Source organism: Coffea arabica, chromosome 7c (assembly GCF_036785885.1).
Source record: "Coffea arabica cultivar ET-39 chromosome 7c, Coffea Arabica ET-39 HiFi, whole genome shotgun sequence".
NCBI lineage: Eukaryota > Viridiplantae > Streptophyta > Magnoliopsida > Gentianales > Rubiaceae > Coffea > Coffea arabica.
Window position 1 is genome coordinate 5,744,147 of NC_092322.1, and position 24,489 is coordinate 5,768,635.

The following is a 24,489-nucleotide window of genomic DNA, read 5'->3' on the forward strand; positions in this document are numbered from 1 at the left end:
GTTAGCCGCTCGCTCTCGCACAACTGCATTTCAATGCTGACAGCCAGAGCGATTCAGTTTTCTGAAGTTTCCAGTTTCTACTGTTCTTTATCATTATTGTCATTTTCAAAGCTATCCATCCACGTACAGAGCTTGAATTGCTGGAAAAGATGTACAAGGGAGAAGAGTAGTAAGAAAAATCTATGAGATTTCAATGTCAAATGGCTTCTTTACTCTTTGCTTTGATTTTTTCTTTCAAGCTGAACAAAAGCATGTACGATACTACACTCACTATGGCTGCTCAATTCTGTGAAGCTGTGCCTACAAATCGCAATCAAACTGCCGCCTTTACTGTCTCTAATCGTCAACCAACAAAAACCAAGCCAAGACCCCACCAGCGCTACCAAGTTAGATGACTCCCTTTTGAGTTCTCGCCGAGTACTAAACTATATATGTCCGCCGGTAAGTGTTACACGGTTTTTACAAATTCTGGGAGTACAATTTCCCACTACTAACATTCCTAGACTGAGTGGTCCGACGAGCACTGACAGCTGGCTTGATTTATAACGTCTACATTGGTCAATCAGCACTTGGACCGTTTGAACTCCGTATGCAAACTTCTACATCTAGCTGCCCAGATGAGCTGAGATAAGCAAAGGGAACTAGAAGAAAGTCCACAGGAGGTGAACCTTCCACCCTGCCTGGGTAATTTTGTGTGTATGACTTCAATCTCAGAGAGCTGCTTCCTCTTTCTGATGCAAGATCATAAAAATATCGTTCCTTAGATAAGCTTGGGCAAATGCAAGTTATCACGAGGTTATGCCCAATGCTTTCTGTCCCCTTATTCAGGAGAAAGAGAACACCATCTTTTTCTGCTTGCAAAACAAGGTGTGTCTCATTCTTGCCCAGTGAAACACAAAGAGGGCAGTCATACTGAAAGCGTCTTCCCGAGTCCCAGTGTTTGCTGCTGAAATGCAGTGACAACTGCCCAGATGACCCAACAAAGTCACAGTTCTTAAGGGGGCAGGCACATGGAGTGTATTTGCAGGCCTCTTCATGGTCATTCCGCATTTCATAATCCACAAGTTCTGTGCATCCGTACTCCACATTTCGACATGCTCTTCTGACTGAATCAGCTACAGCAGTCTCTCCACTGACTGCAGTACCTTCTCTGTCATTAATTGGCACATTTTCCTGATGCAAATAAGAAGTCAATCAGAAACCATCTATACATTGCTGGAAATCATATACCAGATATGTCAGTTGTCTAAAAATTAAACTAGAGGTAAGCAGAACTTGGGGCACTTGTCGAGAAAGTTAAAACAATAATGACAGCAATTCAGGTAAGTGCATAGACAATATAGCATAAAAGATAGCATCCATATCTGCAAATACATTAAGGAAGCCATGATTGTAACTCCCCAGTTATAGCTGCACTCCTCACATTACACCTGCGCCAATAAACTAGAGGGGAAAAAAATTTTGACATTCAGGTTCTGAAACTACAATAAGATTTGAGAGTTGAACAAAAAAAGATAAAATGGTCCTATATTGTCTGCTTCTTACAATGTTTTCCATGTTTAACCAAAAGATAAAAAGTTATGCTCAAGAAGTCATACTGCTACAGTAGAGAAAGGTAGTCAATGCTGAGTGTTATGCTAAAAAGAAGTTCAAAGCACAGCCCAAAAGAATCATCCTAGACTCAGTAGTTCAACCGCAAGGGAAAAAATGGGAAATACCTGCCATTTTTGATGACACAAATATCATATAAGTTAATTTACCATTTGTAGAAATGGAAGAATACACTGGACAACTGGACACAATATAGTAAAAATAACATATCATCCAAATTCAGAGACAGATTTCATGAATACCAAGTGTCCGTCCAGCTCCTGTGCAGGACAATGATCAAACTCAGGTGCCATAATCCTGGTCGGCATGATCTCAGCTTGGCGCTTGTACCCAAGTAGTCCCATCCCAAGGCCTCTCTCCTTACAGACCACCTGCATGTGAATAATAGACTTACAATCTGCAACATAATGTCGAGACTTGTAACAATTAAGCATTGTAAAAAATTAACACCAAATGTCATGTACCTCCCCTGCACCATAACCACCAAGCTCTTTTTCTTGCTTTTCTCTTTCACTAATTTCTTCCTCACCCCAAGAGTATAAGCAAGGAAAAGAAACAGGGGCCAGTTCATGCAATCCTCTAACAGCGACACATTCATAGTAGAAAAGCTGCAAAAGGCTAAATAGTTAAGCTAAGCACTTGAGTATAAGAGGCCAAAGTGATGTTCTATTTTAATTGTCAAACATCCTAACCTGGAGAAACAACAAACAACCACCAACGGCACGTTGCTTCCCTTGACGATAGCGAGCTACCTCGCGAACTAGCCGGTCAAGCAAGAACTTTCCCCAATTATACTGATGGATAACTTCCACATTTGTCAAAAAGTGGAGGAATGTTGGGCTAACATCCAATCTTGCAGTAGGACACAAAAGAGTGCCTAATACATAAAGAACAAATGATCTTTTGAAATCCTCTCCTGCTTCTGGAGCTGCCAATCGCTCTTCTAAAAGGCGCACAGAAATCCCACGATTGGTGGCATTGTACTTTTGACGCAATTCCAAAATTACATCATCAGGACCTGAATTCACCACATCCTTTCCACTAGCTGCTAATCCCATGACAAGTTCCACATCTTGTGGAGTTAGAGGTATGCGCTCACCGCAAATCTCCAAGCTACGTCTCATGGTGTTAAATCTCTCCAATAGCCAAAGGCACAAACTACGCCTAAGAGTTCGGCATCTTAAACCAAGGATGCTACCAAATCCCATGCTTTTCACAGAAGCCTTCTGTTCTGGCGTTAGCCGCTGTATTACATTCAATAAACGACCAGGGGAGCACCTTGTAACCAGTTTGGTCTGCATGAAACGGACAAAATTTTTCTTCCTCAATTGAAAGAGTCCAAGAAAAGTGTACTTCACAAAAAAAAAAAGAGAGTAACCTGCCGTCTTGGTTTAGGAGCCCGGGCAGGACTTGCACTCAAATACTTATCCCACACTTCACGGGCACGAGTAGTGTATTTTTCTTTTTCTTCGGGGCTCATCAGCTTCCAGGCATCTGAGGCAGCTTTTGTGGCCTGAAATGAGCCACACATCATGAATTAACATAACATTCCTAATTTAAATAAAGAAAACTATGACGACATAATATAGCCAGATTCTCACTGTTTTCAGACCCGACGATCCAGGATGTGAAGCACTATACTCCTTAATAAATTCGCGGCTAACAAGTTCCATGTAAATGTTAGTACACCAGTAGAAACAATATAAGGAGACAATGAAGCATTGAAGGCCAAAGTTGTGAAAACTTTACCTAAAATGCACCCAAGAGCAGGCAGGGCGGGGCGTGCTAACTTGCCTCTTCTTCTTCTTTTTCCTAGTCCCTTCAGAACCTCCATTCTCTGGTTCCTTTCTCTTTTCCATAAGAAGATCTGCTTCACTTGGTACCTTAGAGTTGTATTAGGATACAAAGCGTATCATTCATGAAGAACACCCACTAGTGCTTAAAAGAATAAAGTAAAGTAAAAGTACAACATGAAAACAATACTGTACTCCTCACAAGAAAATAAGTATTTGAAGAAGATGAAACAGAAGCTGTTGCCTAAAAGGCTAAAAATGTCAACTCAATGGCAATAAAATGCACTACAAAATTACGATCCCAATTCTAACCCAAAAAGAGCCCATGTATTGTATACATGTTTTTCCCAAACGTGTATTAAATCTTTGTGTATTGACGCCTAATCAAATTGTATGGGATTCAGAAGAAAAAGAAATCATTTTACCTACTAATAGTGGTCAAATTTGCGTATTACCCAACCATGCCCCTATTGCCACAGCTGTAGATATAGGTATTTTGAGAATACACCTTAATGGCCAATGGTTAACGATGGCTCTTATGGGTGGTTTTGCTAAAATAGGCAATAATGAAATCGTTGTTTTAGTAAATGATGCAGAGAAGGGTAATGACATTGATCCACAAGAAGCTCAGCAAACTCTTGAAATAGTGGAAGCTAATTTGAAAAAAGTTGAAGGAAAATTTATGACTTTCCAAAATATATAGATTCAATGTCACATTCAGTGAAGATTTATGATACGCGTATACCTTGGGACGGATGTAAAGCTAAACAAATTGCTTCAGCTCCAAGAACCGAAGACTGCGTTGGTCATAAAAGATGTGAATCCGCCTGCCCAACGGATTTCTTGAGTGTTCGAGTTTATTTATGGCATGAAACAACCTGCAGTATGGGTCTCACTTATTGATACGTTCGAGTATATTTTACTTGAATCCATTTGATTTCCAATAATTACATACCCGATTTGACCTATGGACGAATATGCAAGCATACGTTTCATGCTTGTTTGAGTAATAGTAATGAGATTTCCCAATATCATGCTAAGAATAGCTAGGATTTCCGGAAGAAGATGCCATCCATTTGATGAGAAATAAAAAGGAATATAAAAAATTCGAGTGGTTGAAGCTGAAGCAGCTACTTTCGAAGTAACAGAAAGAAAAGCATATAACCACCTAAAACATAGTCGAAAAATTGTCCAAATTTTTCAAAAACTAATACTGGAAACCAATCAGTGGCTATTAAAAGGGGCCATAGCTCCCTGACATTTTTCAACACTCAGAAACACATAAAGCTACAACCAGCATAAATTGTCATATCCCATATGAGAAGCAAATAACTACATTTCTGGGGGTTGCCGTGCATGATCTATCAGAAGAGCAACATAGATGAAACTAAGATGACAAAAAAAGTACAACCCAGCCAATTTCATGACTCTCTAAACAAAGCCTCCACAAAAGATCCCGATAAAAGCACAACAGAATTACTCCTTTGCAAATTTCTTACCAATGCAGGCATCACCTTGATATTCAAATTCACAAGATTAAGCAAGAAACAAAAACACATTACCGGGAAAAAGTACCCAGTGAAACACTCACAGGCACATAAGAAGCAGTGTGGGTGAATTCTAGGGGACTAGGAGCTTTGATCAGGTACATATATGCGACAAAATCCAAATTTCATTAACAAAAAATACGAACAACTCAAAAAAGAAATTCCATGGAAATCATACTACCCACCAAAGTGGTCATGAGTGCGGAGTTGGGGGTGAAATCAAGTGCAGCCGCGTAGCAGCAGACTCCTCCTCGGAAATAACAAAACAACAGATTCCGGAGTGGATTCAGACAGAAGCGTTGATATAATTATGGTGGGTTTCAGAAAGCTAGGTTTCATCGAACTCGACAAATGAAGATGGCCGTTGATGTCTAGGATGGTTGGTTCGCCCGGCGCTGGGTTCCTCTAATGGCCGTTTGGTAGTAACTAGCAAGTACCATCCACAGCCGCACTTTAGTTGGCCATTTTCAGTTGATGTGCTTTATAGGGTTGTACCTTTGGCTTTTATCTTTCCGTCCAGGCTCGTGAACAGGGAATGGGTCGCCCAACCCACCGGTTTGACCGGTTTGCTATTCCACACGTGTCAAGGAAGATGTACATTTCTTCTTCTTTTTTTGTTTTTTTTTTTTAATCCCCCCTTCTTCCTGCTGGGTGACAAGTAGATCAACTTTTAAAAGGCTTAGGCGCAGTTGGATATTTTATTCTCTTTAATCGAGTTTTATGGATTGGATGGCTAAATTGTTGCGGGTTAGTCTCTGACAAATATAAGAATGTTATTTTTTTTCCGGAGACAATAACAGTTGTACAACCTAATCTATTCTATACTAAAGAGAAGAGGACGGGATTTTTTGAATCAAATCACTTAAATGTAACATTTTGGTGAAAGGCAAAGTTTGAACCCTTACCACCCACCCCACCAAGCTAGGTGGTGGCCACCAGCCTTTGGTTATATACAAGAATGTTATACACCAGCAGCATTATTAGAGGTGGCTGCAATGCAAAATTGGCTTGCTTGCGCCATCCTGTCTATAAAAAGTTGATCATCCAAATTTTGAAGCTCCCATGCAAAGCATCTCATCCTGGGACAGTAACAGGGGATACCACCTAGACGGTCACAAATAAAATAAAGGGAAGGTGTAATTTCCATATTGCCGAGTACATTGGCTCATTTATTTACCGCCCGGGAAGCAGAATTACCGGGTTGATGGTCCAAAGGTATATTTTGCTTTTTCTTGCAGAGAGTAAAATATTGTCCAACGGTGAATATATGAAAAGGTCAACGATGAAATATTATCCAACCGTTTGGACTTTGGAGGATAGGTCAACGATGAAAATGAATGGAAATGCTCATAAAAAAAAAATATGAAAAGGATAAACAGCCTGCCTACCACTCCAATGCACAAAAACTACACACAGTGTGTTAAATATAGCACAGCGTCACAATGGAATTTCTTTTCTTTTCCTAAACTAAAAAGTTTTAACAAAGTGAAGTCAATCAGCCCTGGTAAACAAGAACTTCATGTTATTACCACTTGAGCGAGAACAAGATTGTTCGGCCCGTATGCATACGTCCAACTCAAGCTGTCCACAATTACTGGTATAATAATAGCATGGAACCAGAAGAAACTTCTTTGCAGGAGCGCTATCAACCCACTTTCGGATGCTTTCTACGGAAGATTGCAGTCTAATAGATGTATCCCCGTCTCTTACAGTAAGATCATAAGAAAACCGAGTACCTGATCCTAACGGTGCAATACCAACAATATTTATTGCACTTCCATGTCGTTCGTTGAAGTGATTCAGGATAAAGATAATATTTCCATCACCCTCTCGAAGAATTATAGACCTTTGGCTTTTCTCCAAAGAAATAGAGAAGGGCTTGCCCAAAAGGAAAGTGTTGCCAGAAGCTGGATGTCTTAGCTTAAAATGTGAATATAATTGCCAGGCAGAGCCAACAAAGTTGCAGTCAAGAAGAGGACATGAACAAGGTGCAAGAATGCATGTATTCTCATGTTCATGCTTATTACAGTATCTCACCATCTGCGTGCACCCATACTTAATGTTTCTGCATGACACTTTCACCGATTCAAGCACTTTCTCAATGGCTCGGCATCGGTTGTACCCGATTGGCCAAGAGCAGGATGGACACTTGTTACGAATCTTTAAGCAGCAAGAGCTGCATGCTATATGCCCATTCTCGCACTGAATTGTAGTCCAGAAAAATAAAACGCATTAGAGTCCTTGTCCTTGTACATGCCTGCTAACAATTTAATAATTTGCATATATGTAGACTATATACATAAAAACTGGGGCTGCAGGACATGACAAGAATGACGAGTGAGATGCATAATCATTACACAATTACACAGAGATTAAATCTGCAGCTTCAGCCAGGTAGTAAGACTACTTTATGCATAATTCTTTTTGTTTGTAATACAAAATGTGAGTAGAAGTTTCTCGAAGGACCTTGGGTAAATACACAACAACAATTAACCATACTGACAACCTTAGATGTTATCTTACTATATGAAAAAAGAATGCATCCCATATTGCAGCTTAAGAATGAGACTTGACGCATGCAAACATTTTTAATTGAAAGATAATTTGCAGGCATTACGAGTCCACGAGAACAAAAATTATTACCCAAAAGATCCATAATGAAGTTCTACTAGTCACTACAAATGTCAAAACAAACCCAATCAATGCATTTGTAAATGCTTTTCTCAAGAGGAATCGGGAGAAATGAATTTTATCAGCTAGCTGGCAAAAGGTTTTTGACGTATTTTTAGTAAATCATAAAGAAAATTCAAATAATGATGCAAACAGACAGAAGCTAAACCAATCACATGAAGCTGAAATATTTCCTTGCAGGCTGGCGCACATGATGTAGTCATTGACAAAGCAATATAGCAGTTGCAATTCATCCACTTGGGAAGGGAATACAAAGTAGGAAGAAGATCTAGGGAACCTAAGAACATAAACCCACAATCTAGAGACCACGTCCACACTCCTTTTACAATCTAAAGTAACAAATACAGACAAATGATTGAATTCTCACTCCTTGTCCACAATACGACAAAATATAACTAAGTTTTTTGGAACCTAAGTTTTTTGCCAAGTTTATCTGCTACAAGTTTTTTAAAAACTTTAACTACAGTAACCTCAAAAAAATTCTTAAAGATTTTAAACTGTACACTTCAAAATATTTAAAAATCTACACATTTCAAAAAATTTTTACAGTAAATTACAGTCAAGTTTTAGATAAATTCCCAAAAAACTCACCTTCCAAACAGGGTGCTGAGTTGATAAACTAAATCAACAAACAACAAAACTACCTAAAGCACGCAAGTCAACATTTTGACCACCAATATCATCTTTGCCCCCACATAGACCTCCACTGCAACAGCCACTAAACATTATAAACAGCAATCCCACCTGATTGGGACTTAATCATAAGCAGATGCGACAATTCTGTCCAACTGGCCATAATAATTGAAGCACTTCAACCAATTTTTACCATGACTAACATAGTGCTACCAGCTAGCATCACAATAGCCAAAAACATCTAAATTATACACTGTAGACAATATTACGGTGACCATTGCACCAGGGACATAACTAAAGCAACAGAATCAAAACACCTCAAGATCACCAACAGAAAATATCCACTGCCACCCACAAATTTAATTCCATTTCGAATGCTGTCAAGGTAAGAAACTCAACGTCCACAAGAATGTGAACATGAAACAAAGTACATGACCTTTTATGCATTCAATTGTTATGGCAAATAGGGAAACTCAGAAGATCATTGGCCACTATCCTGGCCAAGTAGAAAAATCATCAAAGAATTCTTACATATTCAGTGTCCATAATACATACATCCAGGAAGCAAACTTGATACAGAACCTAGTAAAAGATTGGAAGTGGGATTTTGAGTTTCTTTTGTTTCTTCCTGAGTTTTCTGCAAGCAACAGCCTCTCTATGCAAAACTAGATTCACAAAGAAACAAGGAGAGGATATACTCATATACAAGTTATGACTTTTTTTGGTCCAAACTAAAAACTTTATTACAATTGTAGTCGTTACCCATGGCATTCAATCAACACCATTCCAATGAGTTCGACCCGAAACCACCCTCCAGATAACATACAGAGCCTACAATTCTATACAAAGCCCAAGGACCAATAGAACAGAAGTGACACAATGAACACATTCAGCTCGAAATTGCTATTCCAACTCCAACCACTAAGTACGCCAAGAGTTAAAGTTCTCCTATCCACTCGTAATGTCAACTTCAAATACATTTAAATTGTAATACATCAACAGCAGCACACTTTCGCAACTACTGGTACCTCAAAGTTGATCCATTATCTTAGCTAGCCTTAATTGGGCTTTGATCAAAATGCATCAGCAACAACGATACTAAGCATGCCTGATAATTCGAAGTAATTCAATTTTTGAATCAGGGAAAAAATGGAAAATTACCTGAAAAACAGGGATGCTGAGGGGCTCAATGCAGATAGGGCAATCCAATACATCCGGGTCAGTAAGGGTAACGGAAATGGGCCCATCTCTATTGCCGTCCCCGTTTACCTCAGGCTGCGGCTGCAGAATCCGGTCGTCTTCCTCCTGATCATCGTCGTCGTCTTCGTCATCGTCTTCTTCTTCTTGGTCTTCGTACTCAGATCCTTCTTCCTCGGCTTCAATTTCATATTCAGACTCTTCTTCTTCCTCTTCCTCTGCGTCCCCTTCCACTACTTGAACTAAATCATTTGTTTGTATAGGTGCATCCACCGCTGGCTGGGATGGTTGGGGTTGCGGCGAGACTGTGAGTTTTTGCCTCTTAGGGGTGGGTCTGGAGCTGCTGCTGCTGGGATCGGACCTTTCTCGTTCATCCGCTTCATCTCCCAGAGAGAATCTCGCCATCTTCCCTTTCTTTAACCTTACCAATCTTCTGTCTCGCCGGTCACTGCCTGAGGGGATGAGCGTGAAATTGAAATTATCGTTCTGTTTTTGCATTGGCTTTTTGAGGGAATTTCGATTTTGGTCCCTTGACACTTCATTTTTTACATGGTCAAGCATCCAACATACAAGTACCCATTTGTGCCCAAAAACATTTCAAGATTCGAGATTGATTTAGCCAACTTGTAATTTATCTGGTTATTACAAGTTTACATCACAAGTGAAAATAGGTTTATGTCAAGCCAATTTGATATCAATTTGATATTTATTTATGTTTAACCCCTAATTTATATCTCGTTACCTTACAAATGAAATATAATACTTAAACAAAAGAAATCATACAAAGTTCAGATATATAATTTATTCAAACAAACAAATTCCCGTCATATTAAATTATAGCAGTGCAACACAAGTACATGTTGCTTTAGGACCAAGTGCTATGATGAATTTATATAATTATTATATTAAATTATGTATCATGCATCATATCTTTTGTATTTTCATATGACTCGTCTCTCGTTTTAAGATAATTAAATGGTAACCATAAACTTAGTGTGTGGATAGACATATGACATGAGGGCCAATATGATTCGTTCCACTATTACAACTAGGAGTTTAATTCTTATTATTTTTTTTTAGGTATATAACTGTGTATTAGAACTTGTCAAATCTTATATAAATATCTACAGAAGAAATAAAAATCAACGTTACTATAAATCATAGGCTGTCTAAGCAGGAGAATTTTTTTTTCTCACAAGCATGGCACTGTCTACTTTAGGGTTTGTTGGGTTTAACTGTAAATGCAGGTAACTCATACATAATTTTACATAATGCCAGGGACAACTTTTGTTAATCTGCTCAAGCGAGAGAAACGATATCGTGTTGGAGCTGAACCTGAGGACCTCGGCTAAAATTACCTCCCCAATCATCTTTGGTTTTGAGTTTTGAGAACAAAAGCAGCAGGCCAAGCAAGCAAGCAAGGGTATTGTGAAAGGATGGAAAGGGGTTGTCTTGGCTTCACAACAGCCCCGGCACATTCAATGCCAACAACTTTCCCCCATCCAAACAATTCTTTTTCAAAACAATTCCATCAATTAGTCCCTTCTCCATCGACAACTGTAAGCACAATAAAGCAGAATATTAGTTCCAAGAGCGTAAGTAGTAGAAGAATAAGAAATGGGTTTTCTGTTAGAGCATCAAAGCAGGCCTTTTCTGCTGCTAGCTCCGGAAATAATTTATCCAGCAACTGGGATATCTCCAATTACTCTGCTGCACCTTCTTTGCTGCCCAGATTTGAAGAACTCGATACCACCAATATGCTTCTTCGCCAGAGGATTATTTTCTTGGGTTCTCAGGTTTCAGTCTTTGACTCAATTTCTTTTTTGTCAGCATTTGGCCTTTCGACATGGGGTCGGGTATCAACAACTTTCGGTGTTTTTATGGTTTTTTGGGATTCATGGACTAATTTGCATTTATGTGAGCTTAAGTTGCAATTGTTCCTAAGTTCTTGCCAAAGATTGAATTTTTAAAACTTTCATGGCATTATTTTGGGTCGAGAAGTAAGAGATTTGGTTTATAATCAAATAATGTTGCTTGACTTGAAGTACAGTTTGAGTACATGGTCCTTTGGGGCGTGAGGATATAGTTCATACTGGAGTTTGATTAGTTTTAGTCCTAATTTTTTTCCATTTCCAGATTGACGATGCTACTGCAGATTTTGTCATTAGCCAGCTATTGTTTCTTGATGCTGAAGACAATAAAAAGGACATTAAATTGTTCATCAATTCGCCTGGGGGCTCTGTTACTGCTGGTAAGTCTATGCTTATTCTTTATTCCCAACCGTTTACATTTGTACTCGTGTTGCACAACTGTCTTTAGTATCCATATATAATAGATGGTAATGTGTATATGCGATGATCAGACTGTGCTCGATAATAAGCCTATTTTTGTAATAATCTAAAGCAACTTAATAAATGTGGATAGGAAACTATAATGGTCACTCTATGGAACAACAGTTCTCAATCTTGGAATCAACTGGTTTCCTTTTCTTACAGGAGAATTGATTTCAGAAAATTAGCAAAATTTTCATGAATAGAAACTTCCTTCTGTAGCAATAACATCTGAACCACCATCTGCAAAGTGCATTACTGTTGCCGTTATTGTATGTTGTTGCAACTGACGCTATGGTACCATCTTTACCCTTGTTTTCAATTTAAGCTACAAAGCACAGGATTCGTTTCTTTGGTAAATACATTCAGGTATAATTTGCCTGGATATAGGCAGTTTGGAAGCTGTTTTCTTCTCATTCGATCAGAAGTTTATGAATTTAACTTAGCAGAACTATTGAGTTTCTGCTCAATACTCTAAAATGCTAGCAGTTATTGTATTGGCGCATATATTCTCTGGTCATACACTTGAAATTTGAATCTTTTCCTTTCAAATGTTTTTTAATCTTCAATATTACTGCTTCTGTTGTACATCACCCCAATAACTTTCTTGATGATCATTGTGGTTCAGTTGTTTGACAAATAAGCATACAGGGCCTGGGTCATAGAGGAACATCTTACTGAATATATGTTCCTAGGATAAAGAAAGATGCCTGCATTTAGAGTCACACGAATCATCTGGCATGTGGTAAACAGTTGGCTCCATAATTTTCTAAATATCAGAAGTGTAATGTGTTCTTACAAGTTATATATGGGCCACATGATGGCTAGAAAATGAATTTAAATTTTGCCCACGTCCCTGTAAAAATTGCTGAGTAATCATCTCCTCTTGGAGGTCGATCCAAAGTGATGTGCACTATGAGATTACATGTGGTCTAATGTGGCTGGCAATTGTGTAGATTCTAAGCAAAACGCATACCTTTCAGTGAGTGGATTTTCTCTCCTCTTCTCTATAAACAGGGCTAGTTCTTGTGACAGTGATAACCATTGTATGTAGGTATGGGAATATATGATGCTATGAAATTGTGCAAGGCTGATGTTTCTACAATCTGCATGGGACTTGCTGCTTCCATGGGTGCATTTCTCCTTGCATGTGGTAGTAAAGGGAAGAGATTCTGCATGCCAAATGCAAGGGTGATGATCCACCAGCCTCTTGGAACTGCGGGAGGCAAAGTAAGTGCTCTCAACTTGTTGCTGTTGCTAGTAATGTCTTTTCAATGTCTCCATCCCTAATATATCCACAATATGAAGCTTACTCTTGTACATATAGTAAACTTTTGTTGAAAGTCGGGATATATGAGTGAATAGAACGTCAAACACATTCGTTCAGTTTTAATAGCCTAACAGGGTGCATAAACTCTTGTTCTTTTTCCTTCTTTTCACGATATGTAGCGCTTATTTCTCATTCACTTCTATGTGACTTTGTATTTTCCTACTCGTGTCTCACAAATTGCTAGTAGAAATCAATTAAAGCCTTAATCCATAATACTTAGTATGATCTGTATTTATTGGCTTGATGTTCCCCCACAGCATCTACTTATTTAATCATTTGCGCTTCTTTACCACTAAAGTGTGCTATTTTATAGGGTAAAAGAAAAGATCCGCAGGATTACACTTTATTGTGCATGAAGATTGTGATTTTCATTTGATATGCAGGAGGATGAAACTGTGGGGAGTTGCGTGGGTTGGCTAAGGGTGGGGAATATAAGTTTTAGAATTGATAGCAGTTGACTATTTAGCATATTGGGGAAATGGTCAGGAGGGTTTCTTCATGGCATTTATTGAATATTTCACTTTTGAAAGTAACATTTTAGTCATGTCATTGAAAATTATGGCTTGCTAGCACGAAAGGAATTAAGACCAACTACATTATTGTCACTGATTTGTCATGTACACATGATATTTATTCAGGCAACAGAGATGAGCATAAGGATACGAGAAATGGCGTACCACAAAATCAAATTGAACAAAATACTATCAAGAGTCACTGGAAAGCCTGAGGAGCAGGTTGGATATCCAACATAATGTTGCATTGATTCATTCGCTACCTAGAAATAGGCTCTAATAAAGCTACTAGAATTAATGAATTATTTTATTGTAAATGTTTCTTCCAGATTGAAGTGGATACTGACCGGGATTACTTCATGAATCCTTGGGAGGCAAAGGAGTATGGTTTAGTTGATGCAGTGATTGATGATGGCAAGCCAGGATTAGTTGCACCACTTATAGATGCCACACCTCCACCCAAAACCCGGGTGTGGGATTTATGGAAAATTGAAGGTAGTAGGAAAGCCAGGAAGAATTTGCCCTCAGAAGAGAAAATTTTCCGGAATGGATATGTTGGTGGTGAAAATGAGGAGGGCCGAGGCACAGAACAGAAAGAAGAAGCGCCACCAACTCAGTCATGAGGCATGCCGGTGCATCTCGTGTGTAATCCGAAGTACGGAGTTTTGGCCATTGATGGATGCCTGCGCACGAATTTGCACTTTGGGAAATAGAAGTTGTACAAATTGCAAATCTTACTCAGGAGGCTACAACTGTAACTATCTTACTTCCAGATGTGTTATGGAAGACACCATATAAGATTTAAAGTTGCTCATCCAAATCAAGATTCTGCTTTTAAGGGCTTTATAAGTAGAATTTTGGTTTTGATTCTTCTTGTCTTGTACAATTTCAAATTCTGCCCGTTTCATTGATAACTGGAGATGTAATAACATTTTCTGGGTGCACCAAGATGGCCGGGGTAGGGCAGTGATGAATTTGTCCGAACGCATCTTCTCTCTTTGTGTGTGTGTGTGTGTGTGTGTGTGTGTGTGTGTTTCTTTTTTAAAGCAAATTTGTTGAACACATTGGGTAGGGCACTGCTACGAGACATTTGGTTTTTACCCCATAAATGTATGGATATATGATGCTTACGCTGAAAAATGAACATGACTCGTCAGACTGGGGATGTATCCATCCTTTGTGGAACTTAATTGATCGTAGCTATACATGAACCAAAGGCACAAATATAAAGTCACATCCATACACCCCATTGAGTTCTAAAACCATTGGGATTACATATAATAATCACATTCTCCTCCACTGCTTTTGACAGAGCACCGACCGTGGCGCGTCTGACAGCACATAATTTGGATCAAGCTCAGCACACTGAAAATAATTAACGAAATTAAAAATATGAGACAAAATTTTACCACCCCAAATCCTAGTGGTTAAGATGCCTCCTCTCGAAACTCTGAAGATGCCGTTCAGCATAGTACCCGTCATACAGTTTTACAGAACATCTACCCAACAAGCAACCTTTCTAATGTCTGCAGCGGTTCCTACGATTGCAGCGACTAGCGTTCATTATCAATAGCCAACTTTCAATCATCAAATAGAGTTAACTGAGTCATCGTCACTGCTTTCACTATCACTACTGCTGCTCCCACTCCCACTGCCACTTCCACTCCCACTTCCGCTTCTACTGCTCTCGCTCCCACTACTACCGCTAGAGCTTGAAGTTTGCTCCTCCCTTTCCTCTGCATTCACCTGTGCTCGAAGGGCTTCTGCAGCATTACGTCCCTTATCAGCTTCATCATCACTAGCATCCACATCAGCTATCTCATCATCTGTATCATTTTGATGCGGTATATTAATATCGATTCCTGTATGACACTCTTTCACGTCATTATTTCCTCCATTTGCTACATCATCATCATCGTCATTCAATATATCCAATTGTTCCACCAGATCATCCATCTTGTCAGGTGATGCATTTGATTCATTTTCTTGAACAGGAGGATGGTCATCAACTTTCTCATTCCTGGGTTTTGCATCTACCCCTAGGGAGAAATTAATTAGTGACTACAACATAAGCAGATTACAACCAAAAAGAAAAATTGCACAGACTCAAAATAAGAAAATAACTTACACCATACTACAAACAACATAGCCTGGCATGTTCTACCAGCAATATGAATAAATTTTAAGTGGCTAAAACAAAAATACAAGGGTCTGATTAACAGATGGATTTATCACATGACTCACTAGCATTGATCACAAAATAAGCTGCAACTACCAAGGATTCTAGTAGAAGCATGGGGCTCAAACAAACATGGTCTGCAAAACCATTAAAGCTAAATTTGCTAATAAAACAATATACATCTTTCAACTTATGTTCTTCACAAGCACCACAAGAATGATTGGCTCAACAGCTAGATTATTACTATAAAAACAAACATCCATCTGCTTCCAGATCAGAGGGGGCATTGACAAAAAGGGGAAAAAAAAAAAAGGATCGGAGGGGGCAATTTTACTGATCCAGTGGTACAAGGTGACAAAAGCACTCTAAAAGTAGTATAACCTAAGTTTCAATACGATATGCAGCATTCTCACATAGTTCAACAATTATTCAAGTGCTTTGTGACTTGAAGCCTTTATTATCTAAAACCAGGGCTTTTTACTGGCTCAGCCATTTATGAAGACGATGCAACAAGAAAAGGATGCATATCAGTTTTAATACAATTATCTCAGGTCTTTTGTAAGGTGCAATTTGGGATCAAGTTCATTAGATGAGTTCATATACTCCAAAATTGATTTTGTTTTGACTAGCCTTTTCCTCTTCCCCTCCCTTTCCATTTTTTTCCACTTTTTACCCTCTTACCCTCCTTAGTCTTATGGAGCAAAAATTACAGTATATGCATGGTTGCTAAAACTTTCATTAAAAAAATATATAGACCTTGAGATTAAGGTGCCAATAAGAAAGAAAAGATCTAGATCTCTCTATTGCTGGAACATCGTCAAAATTTGCAGGACAATTTGACCACATGTACATGGTGAGTTGGCAGATCTTAAAAGCCAAAGATAAAGATCATTCTGAATCCTAAGAATGATTCATCAATGATCTCAGTGGATAGAGATAATGGACCTGAACTAGTAAATGAACATTGAACACAATATCTGTTAGATACATATGATCTAGGCAGCTAAACTGTCGGGAAGCTAATTCTCAATACAGACAACCACCTCTCACATGCTGAAAAGCAACATCATAGACAAGCATATTACAGCAAAAAAAGTCACATCCCTTTCCACCATCCTTAGGCCATATCCCAAGTTAGACACTCCTGTATCGAACACATACTATAAACTCACTAGAGTTTCACACAGGCACTTTAAACTTGCTCTGATAATTTTGCATGCACTCATTCTCATTCACGCTCAACACCTTGGTTACTCAGAATCAAAGCTAGTAAGGGTGTAATATGAAAACATATACCTGAGCTTTTGAACCCTCCAATTTCAATCCTTTCCACCTCAACCTGTACAAGCATGCGAAACAACAGCATTAGCTTTATGAAGCAGTATTCGAGCAAAACTAAGAGCACATTCCACTGACCGTCTCCTTCCATCCCAGAAAGTTTGTGTATGGAGAAGGTGTTGCATAAAAATTGTTGAATCAGCTTTATTACAGGCAACCATTCAGAGGTCACATGTGACTCTCATAGCAAGATGAAAGCAGACCAAAGCAAACTGATATACTCTCTTGCCAAGACATGAGTGATTATACGGTATTAGCATTAGTTAACTGGTGTTTAAAAGCATTTCCAATCAGCACAGTCAGTAAGCTTGTTTATCCTCCTATTCAAATTCTGCACATGTTTACTTTTACCAGAGACAAGCACATATAGTTTCCGGTGCAAAATGTAGAGGAAAGCATTTCAAAAAGGCACATACTGGTTGAGAATCTGAAAGAGAGTGAGATATTCAGTTGCAATGACAAGAAGGTTCATTCCATAAATAAAGTTTTATATGGCAAGAAGAACATCCTTATATTGACACATTCTCCACAAAATCAACTTAATCAAACGCCCAAAGCGAGAAGTACAAGCAAAAGTCTGCTCCCAGGTAGAGTTCAAGACTTATTATTCTCATTCCCATTGTCTAATTCCAGATGAGCTCATAAACAAAAGAAAAGATAGGTGCAATAAAAAAAAAAACAAAATTATTCACCCGGTAAACTATGATCACTGCTGAGTTGAATAGTTATTTTTCCAGACAAATTGAAGATAGACAAACTAATAGAGAAAAATAGGACAACAAGACTCAGCTGTCCTTACCACTACCAGAAAGAAGAAATAAACAATAATCAATTTAGCCTCCTCATCAAAATTCAAGTTTGATACTATCCAAAGAAAAGTAAACGTCGAGCTCAAAGAAATCATCTTTCGTCCGATTCTAATCTCAGTATCCGCTATCAAAATAAATAGACTCACCGGGACAGCCGGAATTGTGGTTTTGTTGAAAGGCAATTTATTCCCCTTTGCAACAGGCGGCGAGCCAGCCTCAACAGCAGGTCCACCTGAAGCCGACGAACTACCAGCAGCCGCTGCCGCCGCCAGAGCAGCAGACGCAGATTCCCCAGGCAGCCTTACATGCCTCAGCCGCTTGACCGCCCGGTGGAGACGCTCAAGCCGAAAAGACTCACCGTCGAAGAACAAAACGGCGTCGTTCTCCTTGTAATCCTCACTGCTGCCCTCAAACGTGACCTTGGGCTTCCCTGCTTGATTGTTTTGAAATTCTACCGTAATTCTATTGTCCTTGTTCTTATGCAATGTTCCCGGTTGATTCTTATCAATTGATGCGGGTTTAAATTCATCTGCCACATGAAAAAAAAAAAATTAGAACCCAGAAATACCTTTCGTGGCTAATTAGAAATATAGATTTAAATGGTGGGATTACATCGTAAAGTGCAGAACTTGGAAGAAGGCTGGTGGTCTTTGAATGAGGAGCCTAGGGTTAAATTGTACCATCGATCGGGCAGTGGGGCCGTGCTGGGCTCGTTTTTATTGATGTTTGCCATCTTTTTTTTTTTTATCAAAGAAATGATATGCTAATGATGAAAAGTTGATTAATAGAGAGGCTCATAACAAAAATTCGGGGGCTCTGCAATTTTTGAGAACTGAAGTATGATTGGGGAGAAGAAGAAGATGATGATAGACTCTGGGTTTCTTCCTGGGTCCATGGTCCATGAAGCGTTGGAGGCTCGATTTGGTGTCTCCGGACCATGCGCCGGCGAGAACAAAATGATCTGTCGTTTTAGGTTCTATTTTAACAAGACTGCGTCTTTAAATCTTTAGCCGTGGGGTGGATGCTCAAGAAGCCCAAACTTCTGCGAATCCAAAAGCAGCGAATCGAGTATTGATCTAATTGAGTCCAGCTTCACTTAATTTTTGAGCTCAATGGAGCACTCAAATCATGCTAACCAATTTGTTTTCGAGAGCTAGATTAATACTAACTGAAAAGTAAATCAAAATTGTGCTAGCCTAATTGTATGCATTAATAGTAACCACGATAAAATTTTAAAAGGGCATAATGTTGATTTCACCATTTTTTCTTTTTCTTTTTTTGACTAGATGCTGAGCCTTAAGCGAAACCATGAAGTGTTGTAAGCATGGTTAAAGTTATTGTCGAATTTGGTTTCATTATTATTTCAACAAGCTACTTATTAATTCATAAAGATATAGTAAATAAAGAGTCTGGATTAAAAGGGTGAACCTCTGTTCAGATTTGATATAGTAAGTTCATGAACCAAAATTTACATAAGCTCGCTCAATTCGAGTATATATATATACTCGACAGAGTGGGTGTCCGGGTCAAGTCCGTAAAGACGGCTCGACTAATCCCACTTCAACCCGGCCCAGCGCCCCAATTTAGGCCTAGCACGTTAACAGCACAAAGAAGCCGATGTTGCTGCGGAGGTTCGACCCCAGGACCTGACGATCCCGAAGAAGAGACGCCAACCACCAGCCCATTCACGTGGGGGCATTCTGTCTTTTATCCCTATGCAAAATTTTGGAGTTCAAATAAATAAATAAAATAAAATAAATGATACTCTTCCCAAGTGGTCATAAACTGTTAAGTGTTGGCCTCTTGGATGTTTGTGAACTGAGTCAAAGAATAATCTGTCGACTGTCCCAATTCCTTGGATCCCTAATTACCTTAAAGCTAACAGTCCACTGCTCTTCTTTCGAAATTGAGCAAACGAAATGAGAACCCAAATAGGAGGAGGATCCTGTTACAGTTTACCAACATGCTTTTCTCTTCTTCGTGGAAGCCAAAGAAATATCCATCAGACTCTTGTTTTCCTGAGGTCAGACCGAGATTTTACTTCAGAGAAGCCATTGCCCGGAAAATACTCTATCCAATGCTCAGAAAAGCAATCCCAGAATGTACTTAGAACCTGCAAAAATTGCAAGACCCAATTCGACCCTTTACTCAATCACCCCCGTGCTTGCCGTTTTCACACTGCTCATTTCGGAGGTACGGCTTCCATACTCATTTTCAAATTTAGTATTATTCTTCTTTTTTTTTTTTTTTACTTTTCCCCTCTTAAAGTTTACTTACATGCACTGGTGTTGGAATGTGACAATCTCCATTGTTGTGTTCTGCTTAGCTGAGGCTGCTCTTTTCTCTGTGTGACAAGTCATCTTGTTTGATAAGGTTGATAGCAACTTGGTTAATGCTAGTAATGACAATCCGGTTTTCTAAGATGTTAAAGAATGTGTTGCAATGACGCAATGCCATTAGGTTCTCCACAGTCTGATATCAATACTTGGGGAGCCTTGACCTTATGTTTACTGATACATATCCCCAAAGCAAAGTTTAATATGCTGAGCTGAACAATCCCCCAAAAAAGGCTCTTTTTTTTTTCTGCTTCTGCTTAGTCATGATATTCGTTCAGCAGAGTGTCTTTGCTGGATCCTTGTCAATGGCTATTTGCCGAATAGAACCAGTCTTATTATTGCTTTTATGCAGGAGAAACAAAGAGGAAGTTTGAGAGTGTATATACTGGGGGAACTATGGACACCCCAGACTCTGGGATGGTCTTTCAATACTGGCATTGCTGTGGTTCTGAAGACCCCTTTGACCCCGGTTGTACTGCTGCACCACATGCTTCATATGATGATTAAAGCCTTGATCTTTTGATGGTATGCATCTTGGAGTAACTCAAACTATTGTTAGCTTTTAGATGATTATTTGGTCTGGGACAGTGTACAGATAACAAATACAAATTATTTCCTTTCACCGTAGTGAAGAAGAGTTCTATTCATCCTTCGTTGTCTGGTGTGTTATTATGAGCTCTTGTCTACTAATGTTTTTGTTTACGAAAATTACATAATGCTTGGCTGGTTATAGAAAACAAATTAATATATTTACCTCAGAAGTTCATTGATTAAGCTTTGAAGACCATAGCACCATGAGGCTGCAATAGAACTGCTGTAGGCAACTTTATTGATTGAAATGTTTATTCATGGCATGCATCATATCTTCCATTGCAAAACCTCACAACACTGACCTACCCCCGATCGAAAGAAATTTTTCATCATATAGAATATCACCCCTGCCAAGAAATCATTGTTGAGGGGATGTAGGAGAAAAAGAACTAACAAGGAATTTGAGCAAACAGGATAAGCAATGAGGATTAATTGTACCTTAAACTGCAGGGATTGAGAGTTATCTTTTATTTCATTTTGAAGCCAAAGATTTAATATTTGAATTCATAGTTCATTGTCCCTAACCATGCTGCTGAGAACCAGCAGTCAATCAAGCTGGTTCTTATCAGGTTGGTACTGATCAAATACATACTCTGAAAGTTGGTTCAGCAGGGCAGTGGTTTAGCTTATATTTTCCAACAGTTTCTGGAAGTAGCATAATTTAACTTATCAGTCCAAATTCTGAGCAAATAGCATTCTTGGATATTTGCTTGTGACTGCATAATTTCCACCTGGTAAGCTGATGCTAAGGCTACTCATCAATTGTTGAAGCAGTTACTTTGTGTACGGCTTGACTTTAAAAAACATGATCATAATCTAGATTTGAATAAAAGCCCATTGCTGCCAGGCATGAATTTTGTCTTGGAGCAGATAATGGCTTTGCTTGTCCCAAATAAGAAACTGATATCATGTCGGCACAAAATTCTCCAATAGTTCATTCTTGAGGAGTTGATGATTGTGCAATAAATTAAGTAGAAGTTGTTTGAATAAGGGCGATTAGCTTTGCAAGGAAAGTCAAATATCATTCATGATTAATTGAATAACATGGCACCACGGAACTTTGGCTCTTTTGGAAGCACGCCTCAATTAAGGCCCACAAGTTTATGTTTCACGCATGTAATGTAATGTAATATTCAGAGTTTAGGCTTGGGATTCTTTATGTTCTTATTAGCTTGGTAAACACCAATTGCATGATTTGAGATCTGCGTAGCATTGTATCAATTCCAGTCCAAATTCCGAGCAAGTAGCCTTGGTTGTTTGGCTTGAATGGTAGTATGATTACAAGTAATTTGATATTATATTCTCCTTGCATCGAAGGTTTTTGCGTGACTGGTTATCTTTCCATCTAATATGCTACTGCTATTAGTCAAGACACAGGAGAGCTTATAAACTGTTAAAGCAGCTAAGTAGCAACGCAGAGTCCGTGTCCCTTGTTGCTTGCGAATTTCTGAAGGCTTGATTCAGCTTCAAAGTGATGCCTCCTGGAAGAAGTGAATTTCTCATTGGAGCAGATAGTGGCTTTCCTTTGTCCCAGACAAAGGCCTGATATTATGATGGGACAAATTTCACACCTTCGAATGTCCTTCCTATTCTTGAAGGGCTGATGATATTAAATGAATCAGGTGAAATTCACACAAAAAGGGACTAGCGTTCTCGAAAGCAAACTCATAATTTGGCACCACGCGAGCCTTGATTCGCTCGTCATATTCGACTGCATGTCCTTTCTTGTGTTCGTGTGCTTTTTTCCTTATCTTTGGCTCTTTTTGAAGCAACTTCAACGAAGGCCATCAACTGTAGATTTTACGCATGTAATGTAGCAGTCTATCAAATTATTGCCCAAATGCTTGTCGTAGAAGAAGCACAGCAGCACAGGGAAAGCCTTGAAGAATTGACGTCGAAGCAATTTGTTCGTGTCACGGCGCCTATCCCATCTAGTACCATATTTATGCCAATATCTTGCGACTGGCGGCTACACGGTCAGACGTCCCACACGGCCGCGATGTTGACGCAATCATTCATGTCCAAGGCAAAACATGTTACACCTCCACAACCTCCCTTTAAGAAGAAGAAACCTCTTCTAGCTCCTCAACCTTTATAAATATCACTTGATCGCTTGATCCTTCCCAAGTTCTCACATTCTCTGATAAAGATTCTGATAATTTACTCGGAGAATGGCAGTAGCGGCCTCCTCTTCTAATTACCTTAAGCATCCTCCTAGGCCATCTTTGACGAAAAACCATTTTAGCTGTACAATTCATGGGGGCTTAACAAGAAATGTTGTCGTCAAAGCAAGAAAGGATGACCACCATGCTCATTATGGAGGCAAGCTCGTGGATGAGAACATGATCGTTCTACGAATGAGAATCAAGAAAATGAAGGCGATAGAGTCGGGCCATGATCAACCACCTTCAAATTGGATGGGGTGGGAAAAGAAATACTTTGCAAGTCATTACAATGAAGATGTTCTTGAAGCAATAGGAGTGCTACAGTCGTGTTTAATGAACGCGAGACCAAGTATGGCATTAGGGATGCTGGCTATTCTTGCTTTAAGTTTGCCAATTTCAACATACGTTCTACTGGTAAATTTTGTAGAGCTGGCCAAGGGATTATTAGATTCTGGTTTCCATCCTCCCTGATGTTGTTGCATCTAGTCTGTAATTATCCAGATGCTTTGGAACCAGTAGAATGGTTTTAACTTTGATTTCTTCATAGGCTGAGAATAGTTAGATCCATGTTTTTTTAGGTGGCTTTTCAATCAGATGTAGCTCCAGAGTTCATATTCTTCTAGTCTATGTTACTATAACTTAGTATAGCTTTATATATATATATATATATATATTGCTTATTCATGTGGCATTTATTTAACTTCAGACTCCTCCAATATATTTAGATTTGCCAATTACGTTTTTATAAAGTCTGAACCAGCCGTAAGCGTAAAGAAACAAAAATCTTCATCAGCAGAACTTGCTTCATACGATTATTTAATTAAATATGCAAAACCGGTTTATGTTACTAATAAACAAGCACAAATCAAGCTTGTTTTGCTAATTAAAATTGGAGTTCGTGTGACTGGGAAATATACACTGACGTCTTGTTACGTATAATGTACTTCTTTCGGGTAATATATATATTTCATTATTAGCTTTTTGCACTTTCAACGTTTTAACTTAAGGCACGATAAAAGTTGAAGAAGGAAGAGGTTGGGGGGGGGGGGGGGTACCTTGAACCTGGTCCAGGCTGCTGCTACTTTTTCCTTGCCTCTTAAGAGATGCTTCTGATGCTGCAGTTTGGTTGCCTTCTGCAACAGGTAATTTCGCTGTCAAATCAGCCGTGAAGAAGCTAGTTACTTCACGGGGTAAACTTCCACAGTTTGACATTGTGCGAGGTAAAAAAACACGTCCCTTGGCATGCCTTTATACTGTGAGTGGCGACTAGATACCAGAGATGGCTTGGCGGCTTGTGGGATTAGTGGTTGATACACAGGCTGTTGTTTCTACTCTGCTGCACAGGAGTCATCTTTTTCTTTTTTTCTTTTTTTTATTGTTCATATTTTACCCACATCTGGGAGCAAGTGTTTGGTTTTCAGGATTGA

At 39.0% G+C, this 24,489-nt stretch overlaps 5 protein-coding genes and 1 long non-coding RNA gene across 8 annotated transcripts; 3 read left to right on the forward strand and 3 right to left on the reverse strand.

The window, feature by feature from the left end:
• Positions 1-188: 188 nt before the first annotated feature.
• LOC113699287 (uncharacterized) lies at positions 189-5,495 on the reverse strand. 2 transcript variants are annotated; one of them, XM_027219541.2, is made up of 9 exons: positions 5,137-5,495; positions 4,150-4,282; positions 3,361-3,494; positions 3,213-3,270; positions 2,990-3,124; positions 2,304-2,906; positions 2,076-2,219; positions 1,854-1,982; positions 189-1,173 (listed from the first exon to the last, which is right to left on the reverse strand). In XM_027219541.2, the coding sequence occupies exons 3-9, from the start codon at positions 3,468-3,470 to the stop codon at positions 559-561; spliced, it is 1,794 nt and encodes a 597-aa protein (XP_027075342.1). In that variant the 5' UTR covers positions 3,471-3,494; positions 4,150-4,282; positions 5,137-5,495; the 3' UTR covers positions 189-558. The 2 variants fall into 2 exon arrangements, with proteins under 2 accessions (XP_027075342.1, XP_027075340.1); XM_027219539.2 differs by lacking the exon at positions 4,150-4,282.
• A 784-nt stretch (positions 5,496-6,279) lies between these two features.
• On the reverse strand, positions 6,280-10,036 carry LOC113700160 (E3 ubiquitin-protein ligase SINA-like 7). Its single transcript, XM_027220666.2, has 2 exons — positions 9,437-10,036; positions 6,280-7,153 (listed from the first exon to the last, which is right to left on the reverse strand). Exons 1-2 carry the CDS (start codon positions 10,031-10,033, stop codon positions 6,443-6,445), a joined length of 1,308 nt encoding a protein of 435 aa, XP_027076467.2. The 5' UTR covers positions 10,034-10,036; the 3' UTR covers positions 6,280-6,442.
• Positions 10,037-10,793: 757 nt separating this feature from the next.
• LOC113698640 (ATP-dependent Clp protease proteolytic subunit 3, chloroplastic) lies at positions 10,794-14,632 on the forward strand. Its single transcript, XM_027218520.2, has 5 exons — positions 10,794-11,268; positions 11,609-11,723; positions 12,857-13,032; positions 13,771-13,866; positions 13,974-14,632. The coding sequence occupies exons 1-5, from the start codon at positions 10,909-10,911 to the stop codon at positions 14,265-14,267; spliced, it is 1,041 nt and encodes a 346-aa protein (XP_027074321.1). The 5' UTR covers positions 10,794-10,908; the 3' UTR covers positions 14,268-14,632.
• A 171-nt stretch (positions 14,633-14,803) lies between these two features.
• On the reverse strand, positions 14,804-18,849 carry LOC113698641 (uncharacterized). Of its 2 annotated transcripts, none has more exons than XM_027218523.2 (4): positions 18,583-18,849; positions 18,117-18,499; positions 17,120-17,162; positions 14,804-15,677 (listed from the first exon to the last, which is right to left on the reverse strand). In XM_027218523.2, the coding sequence occupies exons 1-4, from the start codon at positions 18,701-18,703 to the stop codon at positions 15,232-15,234; spliced, it is 993 nt and encodes a 330-aa protein (XP_027074324.1). In that variant the 5' UTR covers positions 18,704-18,849; the 3' UTR covers positions 14,804-15,231. The 2 variants fall into 2 exon arrangements, with proteins under 2 accessions (XP_027074324.1, XP_027074323.1); XM_027218522.2 differs by having other exon boundaries at positions 14,804-15,683.
• A 909-nt stretch (positions 18,850-19,758) lies between these two features.
• On the forward strand, positions 19,759-20,953 carry LOC113698425 (uncharacterized). Its single transcript, XR_011817364.1, has 2 exons — positions 19,759-20,163; positions 20,659-20,953. It is a non-coding gene; the product is annotated as an uncharacterized lncRNA (long non-coding RNA).
• Positions 20,954-23,068: 2,115 nt separating this feature from the next.
• On the forward strand, positions 23,069-23,533 carry LOC113699441 (uncharacterized). Its single transcript, XM_027219816.1, has one exon. It carries the CDS (start codon positions 23,069-23,071, stop codon positions 23,531-23,533), a length of 465 nt encoding a protein of 154 aa, XP_027075617.1.
• The last annotated feature ends 956 nt before the right edge of the window (positions 23,534-24,489 follow it).

What these genes read in the sequence shown, in the direction of transcription:
- LOC113699287 (XM_027219539.2), bottom strand. An exon ending in TGCTCTTGGGTGCATTTTAG is followed by an intron (nt 3,271 to 3,360) that starts GTAAAGTTTTCA and finishes GGAACTTGTTAG; the next exon opens with CCGCGAATTTATTAAGGAGT. An exon ending in CTCCTAAACCAAGACGGCAG is followed by an intron (nt 2,907 to 2,989) that starts GTTACTCTCTTT and finishes CGTTTCATGCAG; the next exon opens with ACCAAACTGGTTACAAGGTG.
- LOC113700160 (XM_027220666.2), bottom strand. Translation starts at nt 10,033, where the DNA reads ATGCTTGACCATGTAAAAAATGAAGTGTCAAGGGACCAAAATCGAAAT. An exon ending in TCAGCATCCCTGTTTTTCAG is followed by an intron (nt 7,154 to 9,436) that starts GTAATTTTCCAT and finishes ACTACAATTCAG; the next exon opens with TGCGAGAATGGGCATATAGC.
- LOC113698640 (XM_027218520.2), top strand. Translation starts at nt 10,909, where the DNA reads ATGGAAAGGGGTTGTCTTGGCTTCACAACAGCCCCGGCACATTCAATG. An exon ending in TTATTTTCTTGGGTTCTCAG is followed by an intron (nt 11,269 to 11,608) that starts GTTTCAGTCTTT and finishes TTCCATTTCCAG; the next exon opens with ATTGACGATGCTACTGCAGA. An exon ending in TTGGAACTGCGGGAGGCAAA is followed by an intron (nt 13,033 to 13,770) that starts GTAAGTGCTCTC and finishes ATATTTATTCAG; the next exon opens with GCAACAGAGATGAGCATAAG.
- LOC113698641 (XM_027218522.2), bottom strand. Translation starts at nt 18,703, where the DNA reads ATGGCAAACATCAATAAAAACGAGCCCAGCACGGCCCCACTGCCCGAT. An exon ending in CAAGTTCTGCACTTTACGAT is followed by an intron (nt 18,500 to 18,582) that starts GTAATCCCACCA and finishes TTCATGTGGCAG; the next exon opens with ATGAATTTAAACCCGCATCA. An exon ending in TGGAGGGTTCAAAAGCTCAG is followed by an intron (nt 15,684 to 17,119) that starts GTATATGTTTTC and finishes ATTTCTCCCTAG; the next exon opens with GGGTAGATGCAAAACCCAGG.
- LOC113699441 (XM_027219816.1), top strand. Translation starts at nt 23,069, where the DNA reads ATGGCAGTAGCGGCCTCCTCTTCTAATTACCTTAAGCATCCTCCTAGG.